The sequence below is a fragment of the Puma concolor genome, chromosome C1, assembly GCF_028749965.1.
Source record: "Puma concolor isolate L17-30 chromosome C1, mPumCon1.1.hap2, whole genome shotgun sequence".
Classification (NCBI taxonomy): Eukaryota; Metazoa; Chordata; class Mammalia; order Carnivora; family Felidae; genus Puma; species Puma concolor.
Genome location: NC_141674.1, coordinates 212,060,899 through 212,087,639, shown reverse-complemented (window position 1 = coordinate 212,087,639; position 26,741 = coordinate 212,060,899). Strand labels below are relative to the sequence as shown.

General features: G+C 39.7%; 1 protein-coding gene across 3 annotated transcripts in view; it reads left to right on the top strand.

Annotated features, from left to right (window-relative positions):
• LOC112867318 (thiamine transporter 2-like) overlaps positions 1-26,488 on the top strand; it is a 44,411-nt gene extending 17,923 nt beyond the window's left edge. For 2 of the 3 annotated variants that reach the window (XM_086719839.1, XM_086719838.1), the window contains 4 exons: positions 538-1,354; positions 5,584-5,776; positions 12,296-12,437; positions 22,679-23,765. In XM_086719839.1, the coding sequence (XP_086575965.1) occupies positions 538-1,354; positions 5,584-5,776; positions 12,296-12,437; positions 22,679-22,852 (1,326 nt within the window). In that variant the 3' untranslated portion in view covers positions 22,853-23,765. Of the gene's footprint in view, positions 1-537; positions 1,355-5,583; positions 5,777-12,295; positions 12,438-22,678; positions 23,766-23,786 lie in introns of those variants that run through there. The other variant, XR_015255603.1, reaches the window with a different exon arrangement.
• The last annotated feature ends 253 nt before the right edge of the window (positions 26,489-26,741 follow it).

Sequence of the window (26,741 nt, the reverse complement as noted above, 5' to 3'; positions counted from 1 at the left end):
CACCCAGACGACAGCCTGATGGTCTGCACATTTTACATACTGATGGGAATCAAAGGTAAATATGGTCAGGTTCTGCCAGTGCCTGAAACATTCCTTTTAACCTTATTGAAGGAGAAGAAACTATCTTAAATAGACAGGAACAGCACCTGAGCAGCCCTGAACCACCCCGGAAAAACTGTTGAGCTTAGTATATGCATTAGGGCCTCTTTTCCCAGCCTGGCGAGCATATGCAGATCATATTACATTTTAAAAATGTAAGAAGCAGATCACTGAGAATGGCAACCGCTCTTTCTTTATACCTGGAGGAAGGAACCCACATGTTATGAGTTTCTATGATTTGGGGACTTCTTTCCCTTGAGTTTCAGTTGCCCGTTGCTTTCCATCGTATTGTCAGAAAGTCCTGTGAAGGGTCAAACTGACGGGGGCCCAGCAATGCGTCCTGGGATGGATACGCATCATGTGGATAAGATATATGTCAGGTGTGTGTTCCGCTTCCTCGTGCTTGTGTCCTCACACCCTCCCCGTTTAACCTCACAGATCACAAAAGAGGTCTTTCCCATCTGGACATACTCTTACCTGGCACTGCTGTTCCCAGTGTTCATCGTCACCGACTACGTCCGCTACAAGCCAGTCATTATCCTGCAGGGGATCAGCTTCGTCGTCACCTGGCTGCTGCTTGTGTTTGGTCAAGGACTGAGAGCCATGCAGGTGCTAGAGTTCTTCTATGGGATGGTCTCCGCCTCCGAGGTGGCCTACTATGCCTACATTTACAGCGTGGTCAGCCCGGAGCACTACCAGAAAGTGAGCGGCTACTGCAGGAGCGTCACCCTGGTGGCCTACACGGTGGCCTCGGTGCTGGCCCAGCTCCTGGTATCCCTGGCCAGCCTATCGTACTTTTACCTCAACGTCATATCCTTGGCCTCTGTCTGTGTGGCCCTTCTTTTCTCCCTGTTCCTACCAATGCCTGAGAAGAGCATGTTTTTTCATGTACAACCCGGCAAAGGAGCTCCTCCCAAGCCACCGGGAAAGGATGCTTTCTCAAAGGAACCACAAAAGGACCGCAAACCAGTCTGCAAAGGATTAGTCACCTTTTCAGGGAACCTGGGTGACGACGATCCGCTGAACGATCCAAAGCCGGGAAATGTAACGCTGAGAGTTTTTGTGCAGTGGTTCCAAGATTTGAAGGGTTGCTACTCCTCAAAGCATCTTTTTTACTGGTCCCTGTGGTGGGCTTTTTCCACAGCAGGTTTTAACCAGGTTTTGAACTATGTTCAAATCCTGTGGGATTATAAGGCACCATCCCAAAATTCTTTCATCTATAATGGGGCAGTAGAAGCCCTTGCAACGTTTGGAGGTAGGTCCACCAGACTTTCTCTTTTCAGTGTGGCGGAAATATATTCTTTCAAGTCATAGTCTCGGAGAGATTGGTTGTAGAGATGTCAACAATGAATACCAAATATTTCGAAACCGAAAAGAGCTTTTGTCACCAAATTTTAAAAAGGCAATGAATTTAAGGGAAGATTGACAAAACTATCCATGGAAAATAGTGTAATCCACCCCTAAAAATAGGGACTGCGAATTTGTGTCCCACTGGCCATAAAGAGTTGGACAGTTTAAGGTAAAACTACCAAATCACTTTCCTCTCTAACCACTCTGTAACACTAGCCTTTAAACTATGGTTTGCAAACCATTGATAGAAGTGGGCAAACGATGGCCCATGGCCCACCAGAGATAATACTTTTTACATTTTTAAGAGGAAGTTGTAAGGGGAAAAAAAACAATATATGACAAGGGTTGTAAAAGTAATAAATCCAAGCAAGCAACCAAATAAAAACAAAGGAGGCTATGTGGCCCACAAGCCTAAAATATTTACTATTTGGGCCTTTATAGATCTTGAGACTAATGTAGTGGATTTCTAACCAGCATTTTTAAATCAAAGAACAGAATAGAAAATTTAGAATGGAACGGAACGGAATGGAATGGAATGGAATGGAATGGAATGGAATGGAATGGAATAGAATAGAATAGAATAGAATAGAATAGAATAGAATAGAATAGAATAGAAAGAATAGAGAATAGGGACCATAGCAGCTTATAAGTTTCATTTTATGAAAATTCTGTTTACGCTCACATATAAATGTACCAGTGGACATATGAAATATATTTCCTTTTCAGGCTATGGTCAAAGAAGTTTGAAAGCTACTGTTCTAAGAGCTACTTTACCATTTCAAAGGTTCCCATCAAGACAACTTAAATAATATATTTAGATCTTTCCTTCATTCTACATGTGGGAATTTGCCAAAGCTTGTTGTCTTCTGATTAAGGTTATTTTCCATACTCAGCTTCCCCATTACCTACCATATCCAAATATTTTCTAGAATAATAGTGAATCCAGCCTGGATTCTTACAATCTTCTACCCTATCTCTTCTCCGCAGCCAGGTTATTGTATTGTATAATTTTCTCTCTGGCCCTTCATATGTATTATACTTTCATTCAAATGTTTAGTAAGAGCCAATAAGAAGTGTGTCCCTCCACAATAGCCCTTAACAAATAGTGATCTTTTTTTTTTTTTAATGTTTTATTTATTCTTGAGAGAGAGAGAGTTAGAGCATGAGCGAGGGAGGGACAGAGAGAGAGGGAGACACAGAATCCAAAGCAGGCTCCAGGCTCCTAGCTGTCAGCACAGAGCCCGACGCGGGGCTCGAACTCACAGACTGTGAGATCATGACCTGAGCCAAAGTCGGACGCTTAACCGACTGAGCCACTCAGGCACCCCAATAGTAATCTTTGATTATGGAGAAAATGGCAAGGTGGCAGAGGCGGGCCCTCCAAGAGAATATGTGTGTTTCTGAGTATTTATTGCTTCTCCTTGAGCTGACTGGCAAGTGTCTGCTTCAACCTTATTCACCCATAGATGGATTTCTGATACTGCATTTTGTCCACCAAGAAAGAGGCAGCAAGACTGAATGACCTTGAGAAGGTCTCTGGGGGATTGAGGGTTTCCAACTTGTACCACTAGATTCACCCTTCAACCCTGTCCTGGGCTTCCTTTTTTTGAAAAATCTCCCTCCTGGCTGAGAAGCTACAGCAGTTTTGGGGGAATTTTAGATTCTTGTCCACGGACTCTTCCTTTTTCCCAGAACCTATTTTGTGCAGTTTGAAATACTTTTCCAAAGGGAGTGAGGTGAAAAGAGTGAGGGAAGGTGGGCTGACACAAGAGTTAATGGTCTAAAGTCAGAAGGGTAGAGGTCAGAGCTGTCTTTGAAGTGAGCCCAACAACGCACATGGATTTTCCTGACATAACAAAGCTTTCACATCAAATAAGACTTTGAAGATATTATTTTTGAAGTTGGGGTGTTCCACACCCACATATTTATTGAACATTTCAGGGTCCATTGTTGAGGTAAGAGTCTTCTCATTTCCCTTTCTAAAAATTCCATTTTGGCTCCTAGAAACCTGGTCTTGTATTTGTTTACCTTAAACCCATTTCCTCTCTAAGGACTTGCTCCTGGAGAAAAGGGAGAAAAAAAAAAAATCCTCTTTTCTTCAGATAATGTGTAGAAAAGGTAAAGTGTTCATAAAGTTTATTCTTTAAAAGCCCCCTAAACACAGCTGTTCTTTAGTCTCTTTGTGATAGCGAGGATCCTAATTAGTGTCAAATTTTTAGGTAAAACCAGGAGAAAAAGGAGTGGTTTGCTGACTTAAGACCTCATGTAAACTAAGCCATGTCTTTAAGAAAGAAAGCTAAGGGTAGTAAGAAACCTGACAAATGGTTACTTTGTTCACAGCACGTTATAGGAACACATTATAAGAACGTGTATATAATGCACATTGTATCAATTTGTCCTAAGGATATGTCTAGGGGCTACATGTTGGGCTTGGGTCAAAGTTTCTCATCCTCAACAACACTGACATTTCGGTGGGGGAAATTCTTTGTCGTGGGTGGGGGGGGGGGGGGGATGGTGCTGTCCTGTGCATTGTAAGATGTTCCACAGCACCACTGGTCTTAACCCACTAGATCCTGTTAGCATACCACCACCACCACCACCACCACCCCTGCCAAGTCATGAAAACCAAAACTGTCTTCAAATATTTCCATCTGTCCCCTGAAGGGCAAAAGACCCATGTGAGAACCACTGGGTTATGGCTTGTTTAAATTTGAGTTAGAATCAGTGTTTTTACAATCCTTATTGCACTCTTATTAACACCATAAATTGATAGATCCAATTTCTCCAGTAGGCTATACTATTTTCAAGAGCAAGGATCCAACATTTACCACATTTTTCCACAGAGAAGCTCCAAAACATTTGATGGGTGAGTAGGTGAATGAATGTGTGAACAAGTATAAAGGTGAATGATCAAACCAACAAATGGTGGTGAAGTGTATAGAGAGAATTCTTTAAAAGAAGTTTGGTACCTGTCAGGAATTTGAGGAAATTTTTAAATCAGTGTTATAGAGAAGATAAAACAGAGACAGGGACACTGAGAGCGAGTCTCTCCTTGCTAGAGTAGCCGTAACGTGGCACAGAGAAAGACATGGAAGCAAGAGCTGGCATTCAGCTTGAAAAACTTGGCGTCTCACTAGGTCACCAAGTATTCCCAATTTACCATTCCATACAGTCTGCTTCGTCTTGACTGAACTTTAGTCAGACTCCTCTCCTTACTACAGATCCCTGGACATTCTGCCTTCTACAACTCTGAGTAAACACGACACAATACGGAATGTGCCCCAGCCCCCATCAGTTTCTCCTGAAAATTAGCTGACCACAGCGGGACACTTTCCTATCAGACTCCTCTGATCATTTCCCCTTGCTTGTCCAGCTTCCCCTTCAAAGACCCTGCTTATGTCTGCTTGCCCTATAGGGAAGGATTACCCTATAAAAGAAAATCCTTTTTCTGTTTGATTTCAAGATGCTTGCAGATTTTGGCAATCAGAGTGTTCTATTACAAGCCTTTCTTCTAAATAAAGCCTCTCCCTATCAAAGTCTGAATTTGTTTTTGTTTGACACCAGATTTCTGAGCCTGAGTTTTATCCTCTGCAAAGGGAAGAAGAAAGGAAAAACTGGGCTCTACGGGTCCATTCCAGTGTGTGATTTATGGACACCCAGATTCAGTTGATCTATTTCAAACTTTAAGAGGAAAAGTTATGTACACTTCACAAAGCCAGATCAAGTGATTTTCATTCAATCGATGTTCACGATAAGTCTATTTTTTTTTTTTTTTTTTTTTTTACCAAAGCCTGGAAATGCTTCAATTTCTTTTTTTTTTTTTTTCAACGTTTATTTATTTTTGGGACAGAGAGAGACAGAGCATGAACGGGGGAGGGGCAGAGAGAGAGGGAGACACAGAATCGGAAACAGGCTCCAGGCTCCGAGCCATCAGCCCAGAGCCCGACGCGGGGCTCGAACTCACGGACCGCGAGATCGTGACCTGGCTGAAGTCGGACGCTTAACCGACTGCGCCACCCAGGCGCCCCTGAAATGCTTCAATTTCTATCCAATGTGAATTTTAACAAAGCGGCACGCTACTTTGTTATGCACGGAATGACAAGATGTAATATACGTTGATTCCTTTCTTTCCAGGGGCTCTGGCAGCCTTCACAGCGGGCTGTGTGAAAGTCCGTTGGAACCTCCTGGGAGAGCTGGCTCTGGCGATCTTCTCAGCGGCAGATGCAGGTTCTCTGCTTCTCATGCATTACACAACTAATATTTGGGTGTGCTATGCCGGTTTTTTGATATTCAAGTCAAGTTACATGCTTCTCGTAACGATAGCAGCGTAAGTATTTGTCATTTCTTTCTTTATCGAAATCTGAAGCAACAAAATATGTTTATTTATTCTTCCGGTTCTTCTGGATGGCATTTGCAATGTTATGTTTAATGCTAAATGTAAGCAACAACGGGGGGGGGGGGCGGGGGGAAGCACCTGGGTGGCTTAGTCAGTTAAGCTTTGGACTCTTGGTTTCAGCTCAGGTCATGATCTCACTGTTTTTGAATTCAAGCCCTGTGTCGGGCTCCATGCTGATAGCCTAGGGCCTGCATGGGATTCTCTATCTCCCTCTTTCTCTGCTCCTCTTTTTCTCTCTCTCGTTCTCTGTCTCTCTCTCTCAAAATAAATACATAAACTTAAAAAAAAATAACAGACAATACAACTATATTCTTATTTTAACCAGCTCTCTCTTGGGACTTGGTTAAAGTTATTAATCAGGCAAAGAAAATTCAACGTCCTCACAAGTAATAAACAGTGATATGCCCTTACATTTTGGTTTTTTATCTTTTTTTATATTTTATTTACTTAATGGAATAATTTTATTGATTTTTTTTATTTTGTAGTCCTCTTTTTTTTTTATTTTAGTAAAAACACAACATGAGATCTACGCCTCTTAGCAGACTTTTAAGTGCACACTACAGTATTGCTGTCATAGGCACAATGTTGTTCATCAGACCGCTAGAAATTTTTTTTACGTTGCATTACTGAAAGATCGGTATTTATACACATGAAGTAGCAACTCTTCATTGTCCCCTCCACCCAGCCCCTGGAAACCACCATTCTTTCTATTCTTCGCTTCTTTGAATCTGATTGCTTTAGACACCTCATATAAATGGAATCGTGCAACATCTGCCCTTCTATGACTGACACATTTTATGTAATGGAATGTTTCCAGGTTTCATCCATGTTGTCCCAGATTGCAGAATTTCCTTCTTTTTTTTTTTTTAATTTTTTTTTATAACGTTTTTTATTTATTTTTGAGACAGAGAGAGACAGAGCATGAACGGGGGAGGTGCAGAGAGAGAGGGAGACACAAGAATCGGAAGCAAGCTCCAGGCTCTGAGCCATCAGCCCAGAGCCCGACGCGGGGCTCGAACTCACGGACCGCGAGATCGTGACCTGAGCTGAAGTCGGCCGCTTAACCGACTGAGCCACCCAGGCGCCCCAGAATTTCCTTCTTTTTAAGGGCAAATAGTAGTCATGTGTGTGTATATACCACATTATCTTTATTCACGTCTTGGCTATTGAGAATAGCACTGTAACAAACATGGGAGTGCTCATATCTCTTCTAGATCCTGATTTCGATGCTTCTGGATAAATACTCCCAAGTGGGAGCTTCTGGATTGTAGGGTAGTTCTATTTTTAACTTGTTGAGGAACCTCCGCACTATTTTCCATAGTGACTGCACTATTTCGTATTCCCACCAACAGTGTACCAGTGTTCCAGTTTCTGAACTTTGATTTTGGTCCCAATTTTCCCTACCTGCTTGAATAATCATGGCACATCGATTTCTTTTTGAAACAACTCATCGAATAGCCTCAGAGCAGTTGTAAAGGCGAAGCTGTTCTATAAAACCACATATGAATATAATAAATGTCAAATGACACAGTGGTTTAAACGTAGGAAATATTTTATCTAGATTAATGAAAAAGGAAAGAAAATGAGCTGAAGAGGTGATGAGTGTTGCCTAAAGGATTAGGTAGGTATAGCTCCTCCTTTCCTATGTGGCGATGTGTTTCATTTTAGTTAGGAAGTTGATCAGTGATAAAGCAAGCAGCTGAAATAGTTTCCTTGACCTAACATTATCAGCTGCATAATCTTGGATGTGCTGTTTGGCCTTAGACTTTTTTAGAGGCATGTGGAACATCATGAAGTGAATCAATATATGCATTATGTAGTTCCAGAAGAAGAGAACATAAAGAGGGAGAAAAAAAAACATGTAAAGACATAATGGCCAAAAAGTTCCCAAATTTGATGAAAAGCATTACTTTACATATCCAAGAAACCATAAATATTAATTTAAAATGTGAATTTACACGTTCAAGGAGCTCACCCATGAACTCCATGTAACATGTTTAGGTTTAAGTCTACCAGTTTGTTATTTGTTTAGTATTTGTCCCACCTGTTCATTTGTCTTTATTCTTTTTCTGTTTTTTTGTTTTTTTGTTTTGTTCTGTTTTTTTCTTTATTCTTTTTTTGAAGTCAATTGAGCTTTCGTATTAATTCCATTTTATTTCCTGTACTGGTTTTTCTTGGCTAAGTCTTTATGTCTTTTTTTTTTTTTTTTTAATTTTTTTTTCAACGTTTATTTATTTTTGGGACAGAGAGAGACAGAGCATGAAGGGGGGAGGGGCAGAGAGAGAGGGAGTCACAGAATCCGAAGCAGGCTCCAGGCTCTGAGCCATCAGCCCAGAGCCTGACGCGGGGCTCGAACTCACGGACCGCGAGATCGTGACCTGGCTGAAGTCGGACGCTTAACCGACTGCGCCACCCAGGCGCCCCAAGTCTTTATGTCTTTAGTGGGATTAGGTTTCTTAACTCGTCAGTTTTCCTTAAATTAATGTTGTACCACTTCTTGTATAAATACTTTAGAGCAACATAATTCCATTTACTCCCTGTCCCTTGTACTGTTTCACAGATTGTACTTCAGTAACTGTTATAAACCCTACAATACGTTATTACTCCATTTGCTATAAACCGAAAGTTATCTTTTAAAAATGAAGACAGGAAAAAATAATGTCTTATGTTTGCTCATAGATTTACCTTTCTCAGTACTTTTCATTTCTTTCTATATCCAAGTTTCCATCTGCTCTTGATTCCCTTCAGCCTGAAAACTTCCTTTAACATTTCTTGTAGTACAAACCTCCTGGTGACAATTTCTCTCAAATTTTATGCATTTAAAAATGAAGTTTACTGTCATTTCTAAGTACAGTTCTGCTGATCAGAATTCTTAGTTGATAGTGTTTTGTTATATTTTGTTTTGTTTTTCCGTTCAGCATGTTCAAGATTTATCCTTCCATTGTCTTTCAGCTTACATTAAGGAGTTAGTTGTCATTCTCATTGCTGTTCCCCTAAATGTGATGGTAATTTTGCTCTAGGCTGCTTCTAAGATTTTCTGTTTTTATTTGGTTTTCAGAAGTTTGACTATACTTATGTTTTCTTAATGGGATAGCATGATTTTTGGCTTACCCTGTTACTTTCTTATTGTTATTTCAGTCTTTTCTGACCTTCAACATCCTAACGAGATCTCTGTCTTCCCCCACTTTTGTTCTAGAAAATATTTGGAATTGTTTTGTGTTGTTTTGCTGTTTGTTTGTTTGTTTTGTCTTCAAAATCTAACTCTTGATTAGGAAAAAGAACTCAAGCCAAACCTAAATCCGTTTGGTTTAATGCTCAATGGCTATATGTAAGAAAATGGAGAACCTGAAAGTTAGCAACAATATTTTTTCAGAGTTATTTGTACTGTCCCTGGCCACAGCTTCTACACAATGAAAAGATAAAAGTATTATTCTTGAATGTTTCAGAACAGATTGGTTCACAGCTATCTGCATTTCTACTGCATACCATGAAGCAAGTCAATATTGTTCTACTAAAGAAACAAATAAGAAAATTTGAAGGAAAAAAAAGCTAGATTAACTGTCAGAATATGAGATGGTTTCGGAAAAAAACACAACCCAAATGTTTTGGTGTATTGATAAATTCTCAGAATGATTTATTATAGACATACAGAAGTAGAGGGGTAAGTCACACGAATAGTAAGAATGCTGCGATTCTGGGAGCCCGTGACGATGGAACTCATACACTGACCATCAGGGTTTTCCCAGACGGTATGTTCAGAGCATTCTACATAAAACTCAGTGATCATCTAATTTGTCCATTCAGTCAGGTGACTGTTAGGTTTAGTGAAGAATTATTTTAGACATAATTAACTTTGGCTACATTATTTACATTATCTAATTACTGAACAGCGCTCAACAGATAGTATCTTAATGTCAGGATACACACTTACCGTGGGGAAAAGAAGAGAACTTAACTTCATAGATCTGTCAAATTTGGTGCTGAATGAAATTATCACACACATGTCCACCTTCAGAATACTGATTGAATATCATTTTCTCTGTAGGTGAATCCAATCACTCTAACTCCATTTACATCTTATTACTTCTCCAGCTTCTAAGAAAATTTTCAAATAAATTTGGCAAGTGTTGGATACATGTATCTCTAGTACAAAGGGTTAGTGTTCAGATTTGGAAGGAATTCTAAGATAATTGACCAGCCATGGTTTCAACCATCACGTGATACAAGAAGTTCATAAAAAATAATTTGATTTTTCTACAAAAAGATATTTACTACCTATATCTTTTTCATGATAAAAACTGATAAATTTAATTAAATATTAGTCAAAGCAGTTATCTGGTAACAGTTAAATATTCCCTGTTGGAGTATAAGCTCTGTGAGGATAGAATCAAGTTTGTTCATTGTATACCTTGGTGTTTTACCCTAGTTTTTGCTTCATAATAAGCATTTGGTTAGCACTTCTTGGAAAAAAAAAGTGAATACAATAATATAATATTAAAAAAAAACTTTGGGCTATTGATTTTTTTTTAATTTAACCATTCTATTTTTTATAGGCACAAAGTAATGTGCTTTTAAAGTTCATTGATTTATTTTTGAGAAAAATCATGAGGGAGGGAGGGGCAAAAAGAGGGAGAGAGAGAATCCCAAGCAGGCTCCATTCTGTCAGCACAGAACCCAATGTGGGGCTTGATCTCATGAAATGTGAGATCAGGACCTGAGCCGAAATCAGGAGTCAGATTCTTAACCGACTGAGCCATCCCAGCACACCAATGAATTTTTTTTTAATGCTTTAGAAAACATTGCTATTACTTTCCTTTAAGTTATAAGGTAAATTGATAAGTGCCAATCCTATATTTTCACAATATGTGGAACATAAATGATCAAATAAAATTTCAAAGTGGTACTATCTTATAAAATTATAGACTATCTCAGAGGTTCATCTGTATTTAGTGCTAAATGCCTCACGGATGAACATGATACAATTCTCTTTCCAAGAACTTACCAGCCCTGGGCAGTGGTTGCTTTATGCCTCCTACATAGAAATAATCCAGTAGGAGCTTTGAAATAAGATTTTAATCAGGGGGTGCCTGGGTGGTTCAGTTGGTCAAGTATCTGACTTTGGCTCAGGTCATGATCTCACCATTCACGGTTTTGAGCCCCCTACTGGGCTCTGTGCTGACAGCTCAGAGCCTGGATCCTGCTTCAGATTCTGTGTCTCCCTCTCTCTCTGCCCCTCTCCTGCTCATGCTCTGTCTCTCAAAAATAAATAATGTTTAAAAATTTAAAAAACAAAAGATTTTAGTCAGAATTTCAGGTAGTTTTGGGGTTTAGACTGAAAAAATCTTAGGATTCAATGCCACGGTCAGCCTGATGTCAGTATTATGTCTCCATCTGAATCCACCACACGTAAAGGTCTTATCCCAAACCAAGTAATCACTGATAAGCTGTTGAAGCATCTGTAAGTATTAAATCAAGATTCCAACCTGGAATAATTTGCACACTAAAAGGGAATCTGCCATTTGGCTTAATCTAGGTTTCAAAAGCATCTGTCTCCTGTAACATTTCTTTCCAAAGGAACAATTGTTAGCTGAGCAAGAAAATCCCGAAATTATATAAAGCCTATTTGGACCACCCGTTATATTCACTTTGTGGAATCTAGGATTATTTATGGGCTTTGCTATGTTTAACTGGTAAGTTTTTGCACTGAAATAATACATTTTCATTGAATCACATAATTTTTAAATGCTTGGATTGTTTTTTGCTGTGTGGATTTGGGGAGGGGATGTGAAAATAGTTAAAACTTTCCATTTGTTTTCATATTTTTAAATAGATTCAGGTTATAAATGTCTTAGCTAAATTAGGTGGAACAATTCTAATGCATACATGTCAGTCTTGCCTGGCTAACATTAAAAACCCAATAAATTATTTAAAATGAACTAATGCCAGATTGAATCAACTGTGAAAGAAAATAATTTGTGAGTTTTCCAGAGAAAAAATCCCCTATTAGACTCTGAAACTGCTAACGTAGACAGTCAGTGATCCAGTGAACAATCTCCAAATAAATAAAAACTCATCAAAGGGGCTTGTGATTAACTCATTGATACGTCTAAGTTAAAAAGTGACTGATAAACCATAGCCACATCCAGTGATGTTCAGTGCTCCCTCGTTGCAGAACATTTGGAATATTTGGTTCAATTTTAGAAAAGGTTCATTCATTTTAAATTCTTAAAATACATCACATCACATGGAATGTGAAAATACAACACTTCACTATTTCATTTACCCTTCACTCCTTTTTCTCTGCTAGAAGAGCTTTTAGCAAGAAACTGTCAACAGAAGCCTGGGCTTCCTGAGGGGAGTCAAGTCTTGGGAACAACACGATTCCTTGCTCTGTATTTAAAAGCCCACATACGTATGCTTTCAAAGCTCTTTCCATTTGTACAATGTTAGATTTCAGATTGCTGTTAACCTCAGCGTGGAACGCTATGCCCTGATATTTGGAATCAACACCTTCGTTGCCTTGGTGATCCAGACTGTCATGACTATAGCTGTGGTTGACAACCAGGGACTGGGGCTTCCGGTCAGCATACAGGTAAGTGCATGATTCTGTGCTGTCACTGACACAGAGGCATACTTTGAAAACTATACACACACACACACACACACACACACACACATATTTATATTATCATACATAGTAATCAGACTTTCTGAGATGTTATTTTCATACAATAAATTGACACATAAATAAATGTATATACAGTTCTATTAATTGAGGCAAAAACACAGCTATGTAGCCACCACCACATGAAAATAAAGAAGAGTGCCTTCACCGAGAAAATTTGCCCATGTCCCTCTGCAGTCAGTCGCCTCTCTCCACAGCACCCCCAGAAACCCACTCATCACTTTTCTATCCCCATAGGTTTGTCATTTCAGAAAGTCATATAAATGGGGCACCTGGGTGGCTCAGTCAGTTGAGTGTCTGACTCTCGATTTCAGCCCAGGTCATGATCTCATGGTTCGTGAGATCGAGCCCCACATCGGGCTCTGTGCTGACAGCATGGAGCCTGCTTAGGATTCTCTCTCTCCCTCTCTTTCTGCCCCTCCCCTGCTCGCTTGCTCTCATTCTCTCTCTCTCTCTCAAAATAAATAAATATTTTTTTAAGTCATAAATGGAATCATAGTGTCTATAGCCTTTTGTTTCTGGCTTTTTTCATTTAGCATAAGTGTCTTCGGTGGAATAATTTTGTATTGAGAGATATAAACATGATGAGGTTAAGATATATTCTAGTTCTTTTTTAATTGTAGAGATATAGAGCACGTGCTCACACAAGCAGGGGAGAGGGGCAGACGGGGAGAGAGAGAGAGAGAAAGAGAGAGAGAGAGAGAGAGAGAGAATCTCAAGCAGGCTCCACACTGAGCATAGAACCTGACATGCGACTCAATACCACTACCCTGGGATCATGATCTGAGCCAAAATCAAGAGTCGGACACCCAACCATTTGAGCCATCCAGGCACCCCAATGCATTCTATTTCTTAAGAAAATTTTTTATTAAACAGGTGACCTTTTCATTAAGTAGGTGCTAGAGTGAAAGAATGACCTAAAATAGAGCCATGAAGTCATTCCACTTTAAGTGGTGGTTCTCATTACCCACAGCTAAAGGTTTTTCTTGTTCTGGCTAAAGTTCAATCTTATTAAAGCTTAGTTCACAAATTTCGTAAGCCTACTCAGTCTTACGGACAAAATGGTTGATCTTACATGTCTCTACATATCCAATGCAAATGTTTAGAATATTGAAATGTCTTCCTTAAAAAGAAAAAGAGAAAAAGAAGTCATTTCAGGAAACACAATTGACACCGGGACATTTAAGAAGTTTATTTTAGGGGAGCCTGGGTGGCTCAGTCGGTTAAGCGTCCGACTTCAGCTCAGGTCATGATCTCGCGGTCCGTGAGTTCTAGCCCCGTGTCAGGCTCTGTGCTGACAGCTCAGAGCCTGGAGCCTGTTTCAGATTCTGTGTCTCCCTCTCTCTCGGACCTTCCCCCCGTTCATGCTCTGTCTCTCTCTCTGTCTCAAAAATAAATAAACTTAAAAAAAATTTTTTTTAAAAAGAGGTTTATTTTAATCTCACACTAGTTCAATAGAAAGAAAGACATCTTCATTGAATAAATACAACACTAAGATTGATTCAGACTCCATTCTTTTTGAGAACATAAAACAAGCAATTGCTAGTTTCTAACATAAAATTTAAATTCCTGGTTTATTACCCAGCTTGAAATTTGCTGTCCAGCTTTTTAGAAATTACTAGGTAGGTGATGTGATCGAGAGAGCGCAAGCTTGAAAACAACCAAGAGTGGATTTGAACCTTGATGTTCATTAGTGATTTCTTAAGAACTTTTTATTTGGGAAAATTTCAAATACATTTTAAAAATAGAATAGCGTCATGATGTCTCAGGCACCCATCGCCCAAATTTAGCAGTTATCATTTTATGGCCAATCTTGTTTTCGCTGCACCTGCCACCCAGTTCTTTATCCTTACCCTGGAGATGTAGTTTTGTTTTAATGTCTCAGTTTTCTGTTCAGTAACATAGAAAATATAAAACCTACTTTATGAGATCTTAGATTAGATGCCCACCTGTAAAATACACCATTCCTGGCCGGTAGTGTACTGAATACATGGATGCGTTCCTCTCTTTTCTTAATAGAAAAAAAGAATTGACTAATTCACATTAGTCAACACTGTTAGGATGCACTTATTGTTTCTAAGGACTTCTTCATACATCACACCTCCAGATATTTCCTTCATTTTTCTACAAATCCATTGTGTCTTAATCTGAAATTAATGAATTCCTAGAACAGAAGGAGGCAAAATAGAACTTGAGAAGAAAATTGCCCATCCATCTGCCTGTCCTCCTCTCTGCCACTATTTTGTGTAATCTGATTTAAACGACTGCTTTGTGGGAAAATCAATACATTTTGACCTTTCTGAGGAGTTCTCGCAAACATCAAGAGCTGGGGGTGAAAATTAAATTTGGCAGTAAAAGTCAAGCTCCACCTTTGTTTCCCCTGATAATTCAAGATTTCCAAATGGTTTTATCTTCGCAACAAAGGGGAATCTAGATTCGGGGCACCCTTATAAAATCTTTCATTATATTTCTATCTATCTTCTTTTGTAGTCTCTGCCAATATCCTCAATGCTAGCACAATTTTCATAAAGGTTCTTTCATGTAAGTTACTTAATGTAAAACTCAACTCCTGACTAAAGGACTAGTTTACCTGGATGCCAGAGCCGGGTAAGCAAAAAATATATAGTCCAAAGGCATAACAGAAGACAAATCCTATTTCTATAAAATATTCCCCAGACAAAAGAAGTCTCATTGCAGATCCCTGGTTTTGAAAAGCAACCTTTTTAAAAATTGATTTTGGGTAAGAATCTGATTGAATATGCTTGAATTAAACTTTGGAGAGCCAAGAATATACAGGTATATTGATTAATAACTCCCAAATCTCAATCCTAAATGCCTATTTGTCATTGATTATGCACTTACGATAGCCCATGAGCTTCCTACTATAATTTCAAGTGCCATTTTAAAAGATTGGAATCTAAAAAATAGAAAATACAACCTAAGTCATCATTTTCGTATGACTTAGAGATTCAGCAGAGAGAAGTCTGTGTTGAGACATCCTGAACTAAGTCCCCCATTTTTGCATTATTTCTCAAGCTGTTATCACAGAATAAGCTTTTTATAACTTTCTCAACTTAAAAGGACCACAGAGATCTTGAAAAGAGGTTCCATGTACATCTTTGAATATTACTAAAAGGCTAAGGGGAAAAGGCCCATGAGAAAAGTTAAAAGCATCTTTTTACCTCATCTAGAAAAAGCTAAGGAGTAATTGAGCTAGTTGTGTAAGAAGTGGTAACTTTAAAGTGTGTCTTTACTAAAGGCATAAGATAATACTGCGGTACACTGATGATATAAAATAATTTTCTGGGGAAGTTTCGTTTTTAAAAAAAAAATAAGTGAAATCCATTAAGTCTAAAGTTATGAGGGACTTTTGGAGGGAATGGGTGAGTAACACACAACTCCAAAAAGGCTGATTTTTTAAAAAGTACTCTTTTTGTCAGGTGAAAGGGGTGATAACACCTCACAAGTTTCATGCCAAGACACCCAACTATTTCCAGGTTGGTTACCCGTTACTATAGCCCTCCATACCTCCCACCCCCAGACCCCGCTCCCCCCTCCAAGTTGCAGAGATACCCCTTGGAATGGGTAACACATTGGTAACCAGAAATTTCATGTTGATTGTGGGATATGCCATTCATTCAACTCCCATTCATGAATCTCATTACCCTCCTTCTCCCTGGATAGTCTTGAGGCTCAAGCTATGAAGAGCAATGCCTGATGTCGTAAGGGAGGAAAAATATTGCTTCTTCCTACCCTACTTGGTTGTCAGCTGGGTCTCTGTAACAAAGATTAACAAAAGTACGCAACTGTGTTTGATTATAAGTTTTATGTAACGCGGGAGCCTTCATGAGGAAGTGAAGACACAAAGAAATAGTTAAGCTTGAGTGTTTTTATGCTAGATTTGATAAAGAGTAGAGAGTTGGGGGGGGAAATACGATAGGACAAGAAGGTTACGAGCTAAGAATAGTAAGCTGGGGAAGCTTCACACAGCCTGTTCATTCAGATTTCTTTCCGTGTCCCTTTATCTTCGGAGATAAGGATGTTCCTTTCCTCCGAATATAGACACTAGGGTCTTATGACCTGCTCCAGGGGACGGTCAGAAAGTCCTTCCTGCACCTGCTATATCTCAGATTCCTTCAGTTAAAAAATATTCACTGTGCCAAAGTGCCATATTTGGGGGTAAATTGTCCTGAACCCTATCACCAGCAAGTGGGGGGAAGTACACATGGAAAAGAAAAGGGAAAAAAGGCATTGGTGTAAAGTGATCCCTCAATGTCATAGAAACCACAGCTGCCGCCCTGCTCTGTCTCCCCCGTCCTCACTGAGAAATGCAAAATGAGCCTCACCAGCTCTCTTGTCAGGAAGCCACTGCACTCAGCCACTCTGGGACCAGATGGACCCTGATTACGCACTCCATTAGATTATCTGGCTAGGATAACTGGTACTTTCGTCTGCCTTAAATTAAATAAAAATTAGAATCATGAAAATGGATTTTTAGTTTTAACCCCAAAGGGCTGAATAAGGGAAGGGGCACTCTAAACAGAAAGATTATCTCACAAAAAGGAGAACAGCGATGCTATTATTTTAAGTGCATGAAATGGGGATTCGTTCAGGTATCGGGCAGCCTCCCATACACCAAACCTGAAATTTTTCAGATGTGTTGAAATCATGGAATATTTGCCAGTGTAGATAGCTCAGATGAGCATGTTCAGTTCACACTCATCACCTCAAACATGTGAGATACGTGTTCCGTCGGACTTAGGTTTCGCTACTTTGTAAACTATTTTGGAATCTTAACCCAAAGAATAGCTGAAGGTGAAGCCAGATTTTCATTATCAAACAAAATACTTACATGGATTTTCAATGAGTTTGGGTCCTGACCTTCAGACATTGTCTTGCTTTCCTACTCTTCTGTTCTAGTGGAAATGATCTGAAGGCAGGTACCTTAGAGGAATTGGGGTTAAGGGATTGCATTTGAAGAAGGAGAAGAAGGGTGGATGTCCAGGTTGTGTAAGTTTAAAGTTTAAACAAATGTCAAAATATTAAATTAAGAAAGACTTTCATTAAAAGCTACGTACTTTTAAAGATATTAAAATAAGAAAGGCCTCGTTCCACTAAAGCCATCGACTAGTTATCGGAAAAACACACGACGCTATAGAACACCTAAAACTCCTGGATATAAATTGAAGATTTTTTAATAAATGGCTGAATTGGTAAGAAATAACAAAACGCCCCAGAGGTCAAAGCAGGAACAGGAAACCAGATAGATAAGGGCACACCGGGTCTATCATGTGCTCCAGCACATGCTGGACTGATTCTCCCAGTGGCCTGGAATTTTGGTTTTAGTGGCGACCCCAAATCTACACTGTCAGTGAGTGATGAAATAGAACATGAAATTATGGCGGGGGTGGGGGGACCTCCAGCAAAGAAGATGAACCGGGGTGATGCCAGAGGACTTTATTCTAGAGATTTGCTTCATAAGCCAGCACTCACATAATTCCAGGGCCCAATTTCTACATGCTAAACGTCATTTTTCAAGCTGAGTGTTTAGTTTAAAGTGCCCCTGGTTGGTAATGGCCCCAGGCACCTATACGTGTCCAAATAAATGCTGTCTGGAAGACTGTCCTTCCACGCAGAAATAAAAAAACTTGCCGCAGATAAAATTCCACCAAATATGAGATTATGATTTTTTAAAAGTCCAAAATCATGCATAGATATAAAGTGCCATGAGCAAGCCAACTGAAGTAATAAAGAATCAGACCGACAGAGATTTGACACAGAGGAATTAGCATCAGAATGTAAAGTAAGATGTTTAACACGTCTGCACACAGAGGAAAATGATAACGTAACAATGGAACAAGACACATCATGAATATCTGGGAAAAATAGAACTAACCAGAATTAGGAACTTAAACATGTTACGGGCAACGTAGACACATACATATGAAAAATTACTGAATGGGAAGAAACCACCAAGAATGCAGCACAGAGAGTGAGAGAAGTGGAAAAATTATTCATATGCATGGGGATTAAAATGAGAAAGTTCAACAAATATCTATTTCGAGTTCTTTGAGAAGATAATAAAGGTAATAGAAGGGCACATGGGTGGCTCAGTCGGTTGAGTGTCTGACTTCGGCTCAGGTCGTGATCTCGCGGTCCGTGAGTTCGAGCCCCGCGTCGGGCTCTGTGCGGACAGCTCAGAACCTGCTTCGGATTCTGTGTCTCCCTCTCTGTCTCTGCCCCTCCCCCAAATAAAATTGAAAAAAACAAATCAATAGGAGAGCAAGGAGCATCTGGGTGGCTCAGTCAGTTAAGTGTTTGGATTCTTGGTTTTGGCTCAGGTCGTGATCTCACGGTTCATGAGACCCAGCCCCACGTCGGGCTGTGTACTGACAGCACAGAACCTGCTTGGGATTCTCTCCCTCTGTCTCTCTGTCTCTCTGTCTCTCTCTCTCTCACCCTCCCCCACTCATTGGGCTCTCCCTCTGTCTCTCCCTCAAACTAAATAAACATTAAAAAATAAATAAATAGGGGCGCCTGGGTGGCTCAGCTGGTTAAGCGGCCGACTATGGCTCAGGTCATGATCTCGAAGTCCGTGAGTTCGAGCCCCGCATCGGGCTCTGTGCTGACAGCTCGGAGCCTGGAGCCTGTTTCAGATTCTGTGTCTCCCTCCCTCTGACCCTCCCGTGTTCATGCTCTGTCTCTCCCTGTCTCAAAAATAAATAAAACGTTAAAAAAATAAATAAATAAACTAAAATAAATAAATAAATAAATAAATAAATAAATAAAACTGAGGGCACATTAAAAAAATAATAAATAAATACGAGAGCACAGTGAAGACATTTGCAAACAAACAGAAATGGGATGAATGTGTTATCACCAACAAACCTTTACAGAAGCAATTTCTCAAAGATGCACCTGAGGAAGAAGGAAAATTATCCCAAGAGGAAGGTATTTCCCAAAAGAAGGAATGTGAAAAAAAGAAAGAAAGAAAGAAGCAAAGAAAGAAAGAAAGAAGCAAACAAAGAAAGAAGCAAAGAAAGAAGAAAGAGAAGAAAGAAAGGAGAAAGAAAGAAAGAAAGAAAGAAAGAAGCAAAGAAAGAAGAAAGAAGAAAGAAAAAGCAAAGAAAGAAGAAAGAAAAAGAAAGAAAAAGAAAGAAGAAAGAAAGAGAAGAAAGAAAGAAAGAAAGAAGAAAGAAGCAAAGAAAGAATGAAGCAAAGAAAGAAGAAAGAAAGAAAGAAAAGCAAAGAAAGAAAGAAAGAAAGGTGTGAATAAATCAAAACACGAAGCATTTAAAACAGTTATATTTTACATCTTGAGGAGTTTCTTTAAAAGATGTCCAAAGTACTCGACAACAGTGATATCTGTCAGCAGAAGGATGTTCAGAACGAAAGATTTTGTACTGTTGCAGAGGAGGGCAGGAATTACGGATGGGACACTGCTGGGGGGCACACACCAAGCGGGGAGCGGGGTGTAAGTCCCTCCGGCGGGGAGGTGGGTTTCATCACCTGCATTGTTCAAATTGCCGCAGCGTGACGATAACGACACGCAACAGACTTTTAATCAGTTTTGCTACAGTTTTGAAGTTCTCTGCAGACAGTTCTCCCCCTTACTGCCTGTACCTGAGGCAGCGTGAGCTTAACACACCACTGCTTTATTTAAGAGCTGCTATTTCAAGTGCAACTAGGAAAGAATTAGACGTAGATTATGCAATTATTATACAGGAGAGAGAAATAAAGCATAGCACATGGAAAAATGGTCACACGAAAGAGTTCGAGAAAGGAGGGGAAAATTGAAGAGCGTGAGGAATAGGGAAAATAGGGCGGTAAAAAATACAAATAGGTTAATTATCGCTAAATAATAAATTAACTCATGGGTTGAACTGCCAACACACAGGAAACAGGAGAAGCAGAAGAACTCATTAAGTGACGTCCAGGGATGTCACCCATAAAACACCAGAGTCTGGGAAAGGACAGGTTTCCAACAAATAAAATGAAGACTGATCATGTCTTGAGAAATTCAGCAATCAATCACGATGTGTGGATCTTCTTTGAAATCTGATTCATACCCAGAAAGTAAAACTATTCTGAGACAAGCAGGGAAATTTGAGCCCTGACTAGACAATATCAAGGAATTGTTAGGGTCCGCCGTTGAGTGTTCGACCCTTGATTTCGGCTCAGGTTATGATTCCTAAATTTAAATTTTTAAATGAAAAAAAGAAAATGAGCATAAAAAAAAAGAAAATTATTTTTTTAATTGTTAATTTTTTTTTTTCAACGTTTATTTATTTTTGGGACAGAGAGAGACAGAGCATGAACGGGGGAGGGGCAGAGAGAGAGGGAGACAACAGAATCAGAAACAGGCTCCAGGCTCTGAGCCATCAGCCCAGAGCCTGATGCGGGGCTCGAACTCACGGACCGCGAGATCGTGACCTGTATGAAGTCGGACGCTTAACCGACTGCGCCACCCAGGCGCCCCGTAATTGTTAATTTTTTAAGTGTGATAATTATTTGTGGTTATGCTTTTGTGCATCTTTATTTTTATTTTTTTAATGTTTATTTTTGAGAGAGAGAGAGAGAGCGAGTGTGAGTGGGGGAGGGGCAGAGAAGCAGGCCCCAGGGTCTGAGCTGTCAGCACAGAGCCCAACGCGGGTCTCCAACTCCCGAGCTGTGAGATCATGACCTGAGCCGAAGTCAGACACTTAACTGACTGAGCCACCAAGGTGCCCCCGTGCATCCCTATTTTTAAAGATACAAACTGAGGGGCGCCTGGGTGACTCAGTTAAGCGGCCAAGTCTTGATTTTGGCTCGGATCACGATCTCATCTCATCCCAAGAGATGGAACCCTGGGGCTCAGCTCTGACATTGCTGAGCCTGCTTGGGATCCTCTCTCTCTGTCCCTCCCCAGCTTGCAAGCGTGCCCTCTCTTGCTCGCTCTCAAAATAAATAAATATTTTTTAAAAAGATATAAACAAATATTCATTACATGATATGATACTAGATTCAAATTAATCTGTGAGATGAAAAGGTAAGTGGTTGGGGCACTATGGAAGCAAGACTGGCTATGAGCTGATAATTGATGAAACCAGATCACGGATTTATGGGCATTTGTATACTATTCTATCCACTTTTGTGAATGTTTATAATTTTCCAAAAATAAAAGTTAAGTGATTCCAAGCTAGACAGACCAGTAAAAAAAAAAAAAAGAAAAGAAAAGAAAATGAATAAATAAAGACAATAAAAATATTTTCAGGTTAGATTCTTACAACTATGGTCTATTTACAGAAAACACATCTAAAATGGAAAGACATCTAAAGTTTGGAGTGGGGAGGGAAAATTCATATGATGCAAACAAAAATTTTAAGAGTTAATATAGTTAAATTTTTTAAAAGACAAAGCATAATTAAGTCCTCTTGATCTATATATCTAAGGAGAGTCGTTAAAAATGATCAAAAGTCGGGGCACCTGGGTGCTCAGTCGGTTGAGCATCCGATTTTAGCTCAGTTTATGATCCCACGGTTTGTGAGTTTAAGCCCGTCATCAGGCTCTCTGCTGTCAGCAGAGAGCCCACTTGGGATCCTCTGTCCCCCGCCTCTCTCTCTGCCCCTTTCTTGCTGGTTCTCTAAATAAATAAATAAATAAATACTTTTTTTAAAAATGATTCAAGGTTAATGTATTCATTAGTAATATATCTGGGTTCTAAAATTCTACATATCTATTAATATCATTTCAATATTTTGGATAGGAACACTGTCAAGCATGTTACGGTCTAAGAAAAAAATGAACTCCCAATTTCATATACTAAATGTGAATAGAAAAAAAGGAAGAAAAACAAGAAGGAAGTCTATATAGAGTCTGTATAGATGGAGAACTTCAGAACTAAGGAAACAGTTGACATTGATTGAATTCTACTATGTGGGTACTTTTCTGTGCACCCTACATGTAATAACTCATCTAATCCTCGCAACAAATGTGTAAATATGGTTATTATTGTAATTTTACAATTTGGAAAACTGAGGCAGAGAGAAGATCCATGATCTGTTTAAAATCTCACAGCTAGTAGTAAAGCATCATTACCTACCTATAGTGTTGAGCATCCATTTTTATATCATTCATGATTTCTCTCTTTTTTTTTTGTCTTCTTTTAGTTTTTAATTTATGGGAGTTATTTCTCTGTTATTGCTGGAATTTTCCTAATGAGAAGCATTTACATAATCTATTCAGCCAAATGCAGACAGGGAAGATGTAATTCTACTACTGACCAGAATCCACATGATCCAGAGGACTCCATTTCTGATACGAACACAGTGACGCAGTTTTAGCCTGGTCTCTCCTATCATGGACTCAGAAGACGGACTGTTCCTACATGGCATTTTAATTTTTTGTCCTAGATTAAGACACCGTAAAAGACAGAATTATCATCAACACTACATCAAAACCTCAGCTACGGGCCGGTGAGCAGGGTACAACCAGAAACTGGAGTTGACCAAGTTGAAACCAGCCATCTTTATGGCCTCGGTGAGCAACTGGGATCCTAAGTACTGTTTGAATACTTTGAAGTCCATCCCAAAACAACATGGAAATCAGACAAGTGGGACCATCCAAAAACAGAAACATGAAATATCCCAGAGTTAATGATATATATTAGCTTTCTGTGCCCAACCTCATAAAAGTGTGATTTGTTTTGATCTAGGTAATAAAGAAGTTTCTAGCACAGGCCTGATGCATATTAAATGATCAATACGTGATAACCGGGACTCCTGGGTGACTTGGTCAGTTAAGCATCAGACTCTTGATTTCGGCTCAGGTCATGATCTCAGGGTCATGATATCGAGCCTCGCATCAGACTCCCCACTGACGGCGCGAGATCTGCTTAGGATGCTCTCTCTCCGTCTCTCTCTCTCTCTCTGCCCCTCCCCCACTCACCTGGGAGCACATGCTCTCTCTCTCTCAAAAAAAATAAAATATGTGATAACCATATTGTATTCATATTGTATACTACCAAAAACGTTAGAATGGGGAAAATAATTTAATTCCCCCAAAAGGAGGCCAAAAAATTAAGGGAAGATTTTTTCCTTAAACTTTACCATGACCCTACATGAAAAGACTGAATGTTGTAATGATTTCAGTTCTTCTCAAACTAATTTATAAGTTTGTTGCAATTTGTGACGGTCTTATGTGTCCACTTGACTGGGCCAAGTTTCTCATTGATTCTAATAAACACTAATGGAGGTATTGCCGTGATGTATTTTGCAGATGTGATCAAAGTTCACAATCAGTTGACTTTCAGTAAGGGATATTATCCCAGATAATCTAGATGGGACCAATCCAATCAGTTGAAAGGCCTTAAGAGAAGAACTGAGCCTTCCCAGAAGAAGGAGAAGTTCCATCTGTGGACAGGAGCTTCGGGTCATGCCTGAGAGTTCTAGCCCACGCGTCCTGATGGCCTGCCCTATGAGTTTTGAACTTAGCCTCATCAGCCCTGACAATCAAGTAAGCCAACTCCTTGAAATACATTTCTTACTAGATATCTCCACTGGTTCGGTTTCTCAGGTTGAATCCTGATTGATACAGATTTTGGTACCAGGAGCGGTTGTAGAGGACACATCTACAAGGCCAACTTTTCTGAACTGCTTCTGGGTTTCCTGGAACTGGGTATCTAATCTAGTTCGGTTTTAAGCCACTATGAATCTGTTTCCGGTCATAAAGAGAGCACTAATAGTCATGGCATGATGTAGTTTTAGACATACAAGTGTCACCATTGGGCCCTCCTAATCAAATACCACATTAGTTTCCTAATGATCTTATAACAAACGGCCACAAATGGAGTGGCATTAAACAACAGGAACTTATTTTCTCAAAGTTATGAAGGCTAGAAGTCTGAAATCAAGGTGTTGGCGAGGTCATACTTGCTCTCTGAAAACTTGGTCTCGGGGAGGGTTCTTCCTTGCCTCTTCCTAGATTTTAGCAGTTGCTGGCGATTCTTAGCCTCCCTTGACTTGTAGACACATCACTCCAGTCTGTTCTTCTGGTGTCACATGATGTTCTCCCTTTGTGTCTGTGTCTCTATGTCCAAAGTCCCCTCTTAGTATAAGGAGACCAATCATGTTGGATTTAGGGTTGACCCTAATAAAGTCACATTAATAGGTTCCAGATGAGCATCAATTTTGGACGGGACAATATTCAGCCCAGTTGAAATACCTATAGGAGGTGAGGTTCTGGATTGCTGTGTATTTGTCAGTTCAGGATGTTTTACTTAACCTGAAGAGAATAATGGAATTGGCAGGCTGCTCCTGGAGCAGTACACAGACACACACACACACACACACACACACACACACACGCATATATATTCTCACTGGAGAAAATAAGGGAGAAATAAGGATGACCTCAGGGCTTCAAATTCCCAGCTCAAAGTGCTGCATTAATGACCTGAAAGCTCTAATATCATCCCTGAAACAAATGCAAATCTCCTGCAGCCACAGAGCTGAGATTTCTGATAACCAAACCCAGAGTCTCGTTCTGCAAGTGGCTGATTTACAACATAAATTGAATTCCTAACCCTGCAGGGTGTCTTCTGATAAAGTGAGGACACTCGTTGGGAATAAATGAAATCCTGAAAACTGGAATGGAGACGTATGGTCAGATCTCAAAAAAGCTGGGGACACCTAGATCTGCCAAGTCTTTGCCCTTAGAGGCTGCCCTTCCACCCCTGCTTAACGAGGGGTCCTATAATGGCAGCTGTTTCAGCAGGCCCCAAAAGGTAAAATACAAAATGTATGGAGAAGCATTACACTCCAAAAGAGACACATGGTTCCCCCAGCTTGTATAGAAACCTAGAAATCTAGATAATATGTGTGGAAATGGACCTTAAGGATGTAGGGTCATGGTAGAGGGAACATAAAGTTGGATCAAGCGGAATTTGTTGATATGGGTTGCCAGTTTGGTTGGTTAGCTGAAACATGAAGCCCACCCTAAAGAAGTTGAAATGCCAGAAGTGCCTTGGTGTGCTATAGAGGAAGGTATTCCAAAGCTTAGGCAAAGTATAATATTAGAGTGGATTTATCATGCGGACTTGTTCACCCAACATGGGAAGGTCCAGAAGACACATCTTTTACCATAACTTTGAGAATATATTTGTGAGAGCAGCCCAGCGTTCTACAACTCTGTGGCTGCTTTGCTCTATGGGTCAGAAATTCCAGTGGGAGCTGCTACCCATGAACTGGGGACACTCAAATACAATGGAGATGATGGGACCCCAGGGTGGCAGGAGCCACATGGAGACATTGAGTTGCTAAAGACAAGATGGGTATGGTTACCATAATGGACAATGGAGCCAAAGCAGTGGTCAGAATAGTCTACCTCATGGATACTTGTGGTGTTGGCGGGTTGGTATCCCTAGAAAAGAAGTAGATGAACAATTTACCAAATTCTTACTTGATCTGCATGAGCGAAAGTGTTCTAATGAATTTTAAGCAACTTAATATTCAAGAGCAGTCATAATGGAAAATGCTACCATTGCTTCATGATAATTTGGAGTCCGATGTTTTTTAGAGTAAAAAGCTGCCTAAAAGCTAATCCATCCAGGAGTGTCTGGAATTTAAGCCCAAGGTAAATACGCTTGAGGGTAGTAGAAAGAAATCCTTGGGCATAGGAGGCAGGAATTTTCCCAATGGAAAAGTCTTCAAAACCCTTTTCTCGGATTAGTTATCATGTCGAGACAAACAACTTCAGTTTCTACTCTGGGACTCTGTTTTTCTCTGTTGTATACTGAGTGAGCAGCCAACGTCTATCTTGCAATTCACAAATTCTCCCTTTGAGGGTGTCTTATTTTGTTGATTGAGGTTTTATTTCAACTCACGTATCTTTTTATTCCTGAGATTTTGATATCAATCTATACTTACTTTGTTTTTACCTGTATTTTCACTATAAATCCTTTTTTTTTTTAAATAGAAGTCATTCTCTTACTTATTGTGTTAAAGATCCAAAAAAAAATATAATTTAAAAGACACTGTTAGTTCTACAAAGTCAATTTAATCTGAAATGAATTCATGTTGCAAGCTTATTTTGTTGCCCGTTCTTAATATTAGATATTTTCAAATGTGTGTTAGTTATTCAGCATTATATAACAAGTTAACCCAACCCTTGTGGCTTAAAACACTGCACATTTATTATCTCACAGTTTCTGAGTCCCAGGAATCTGGGCACATC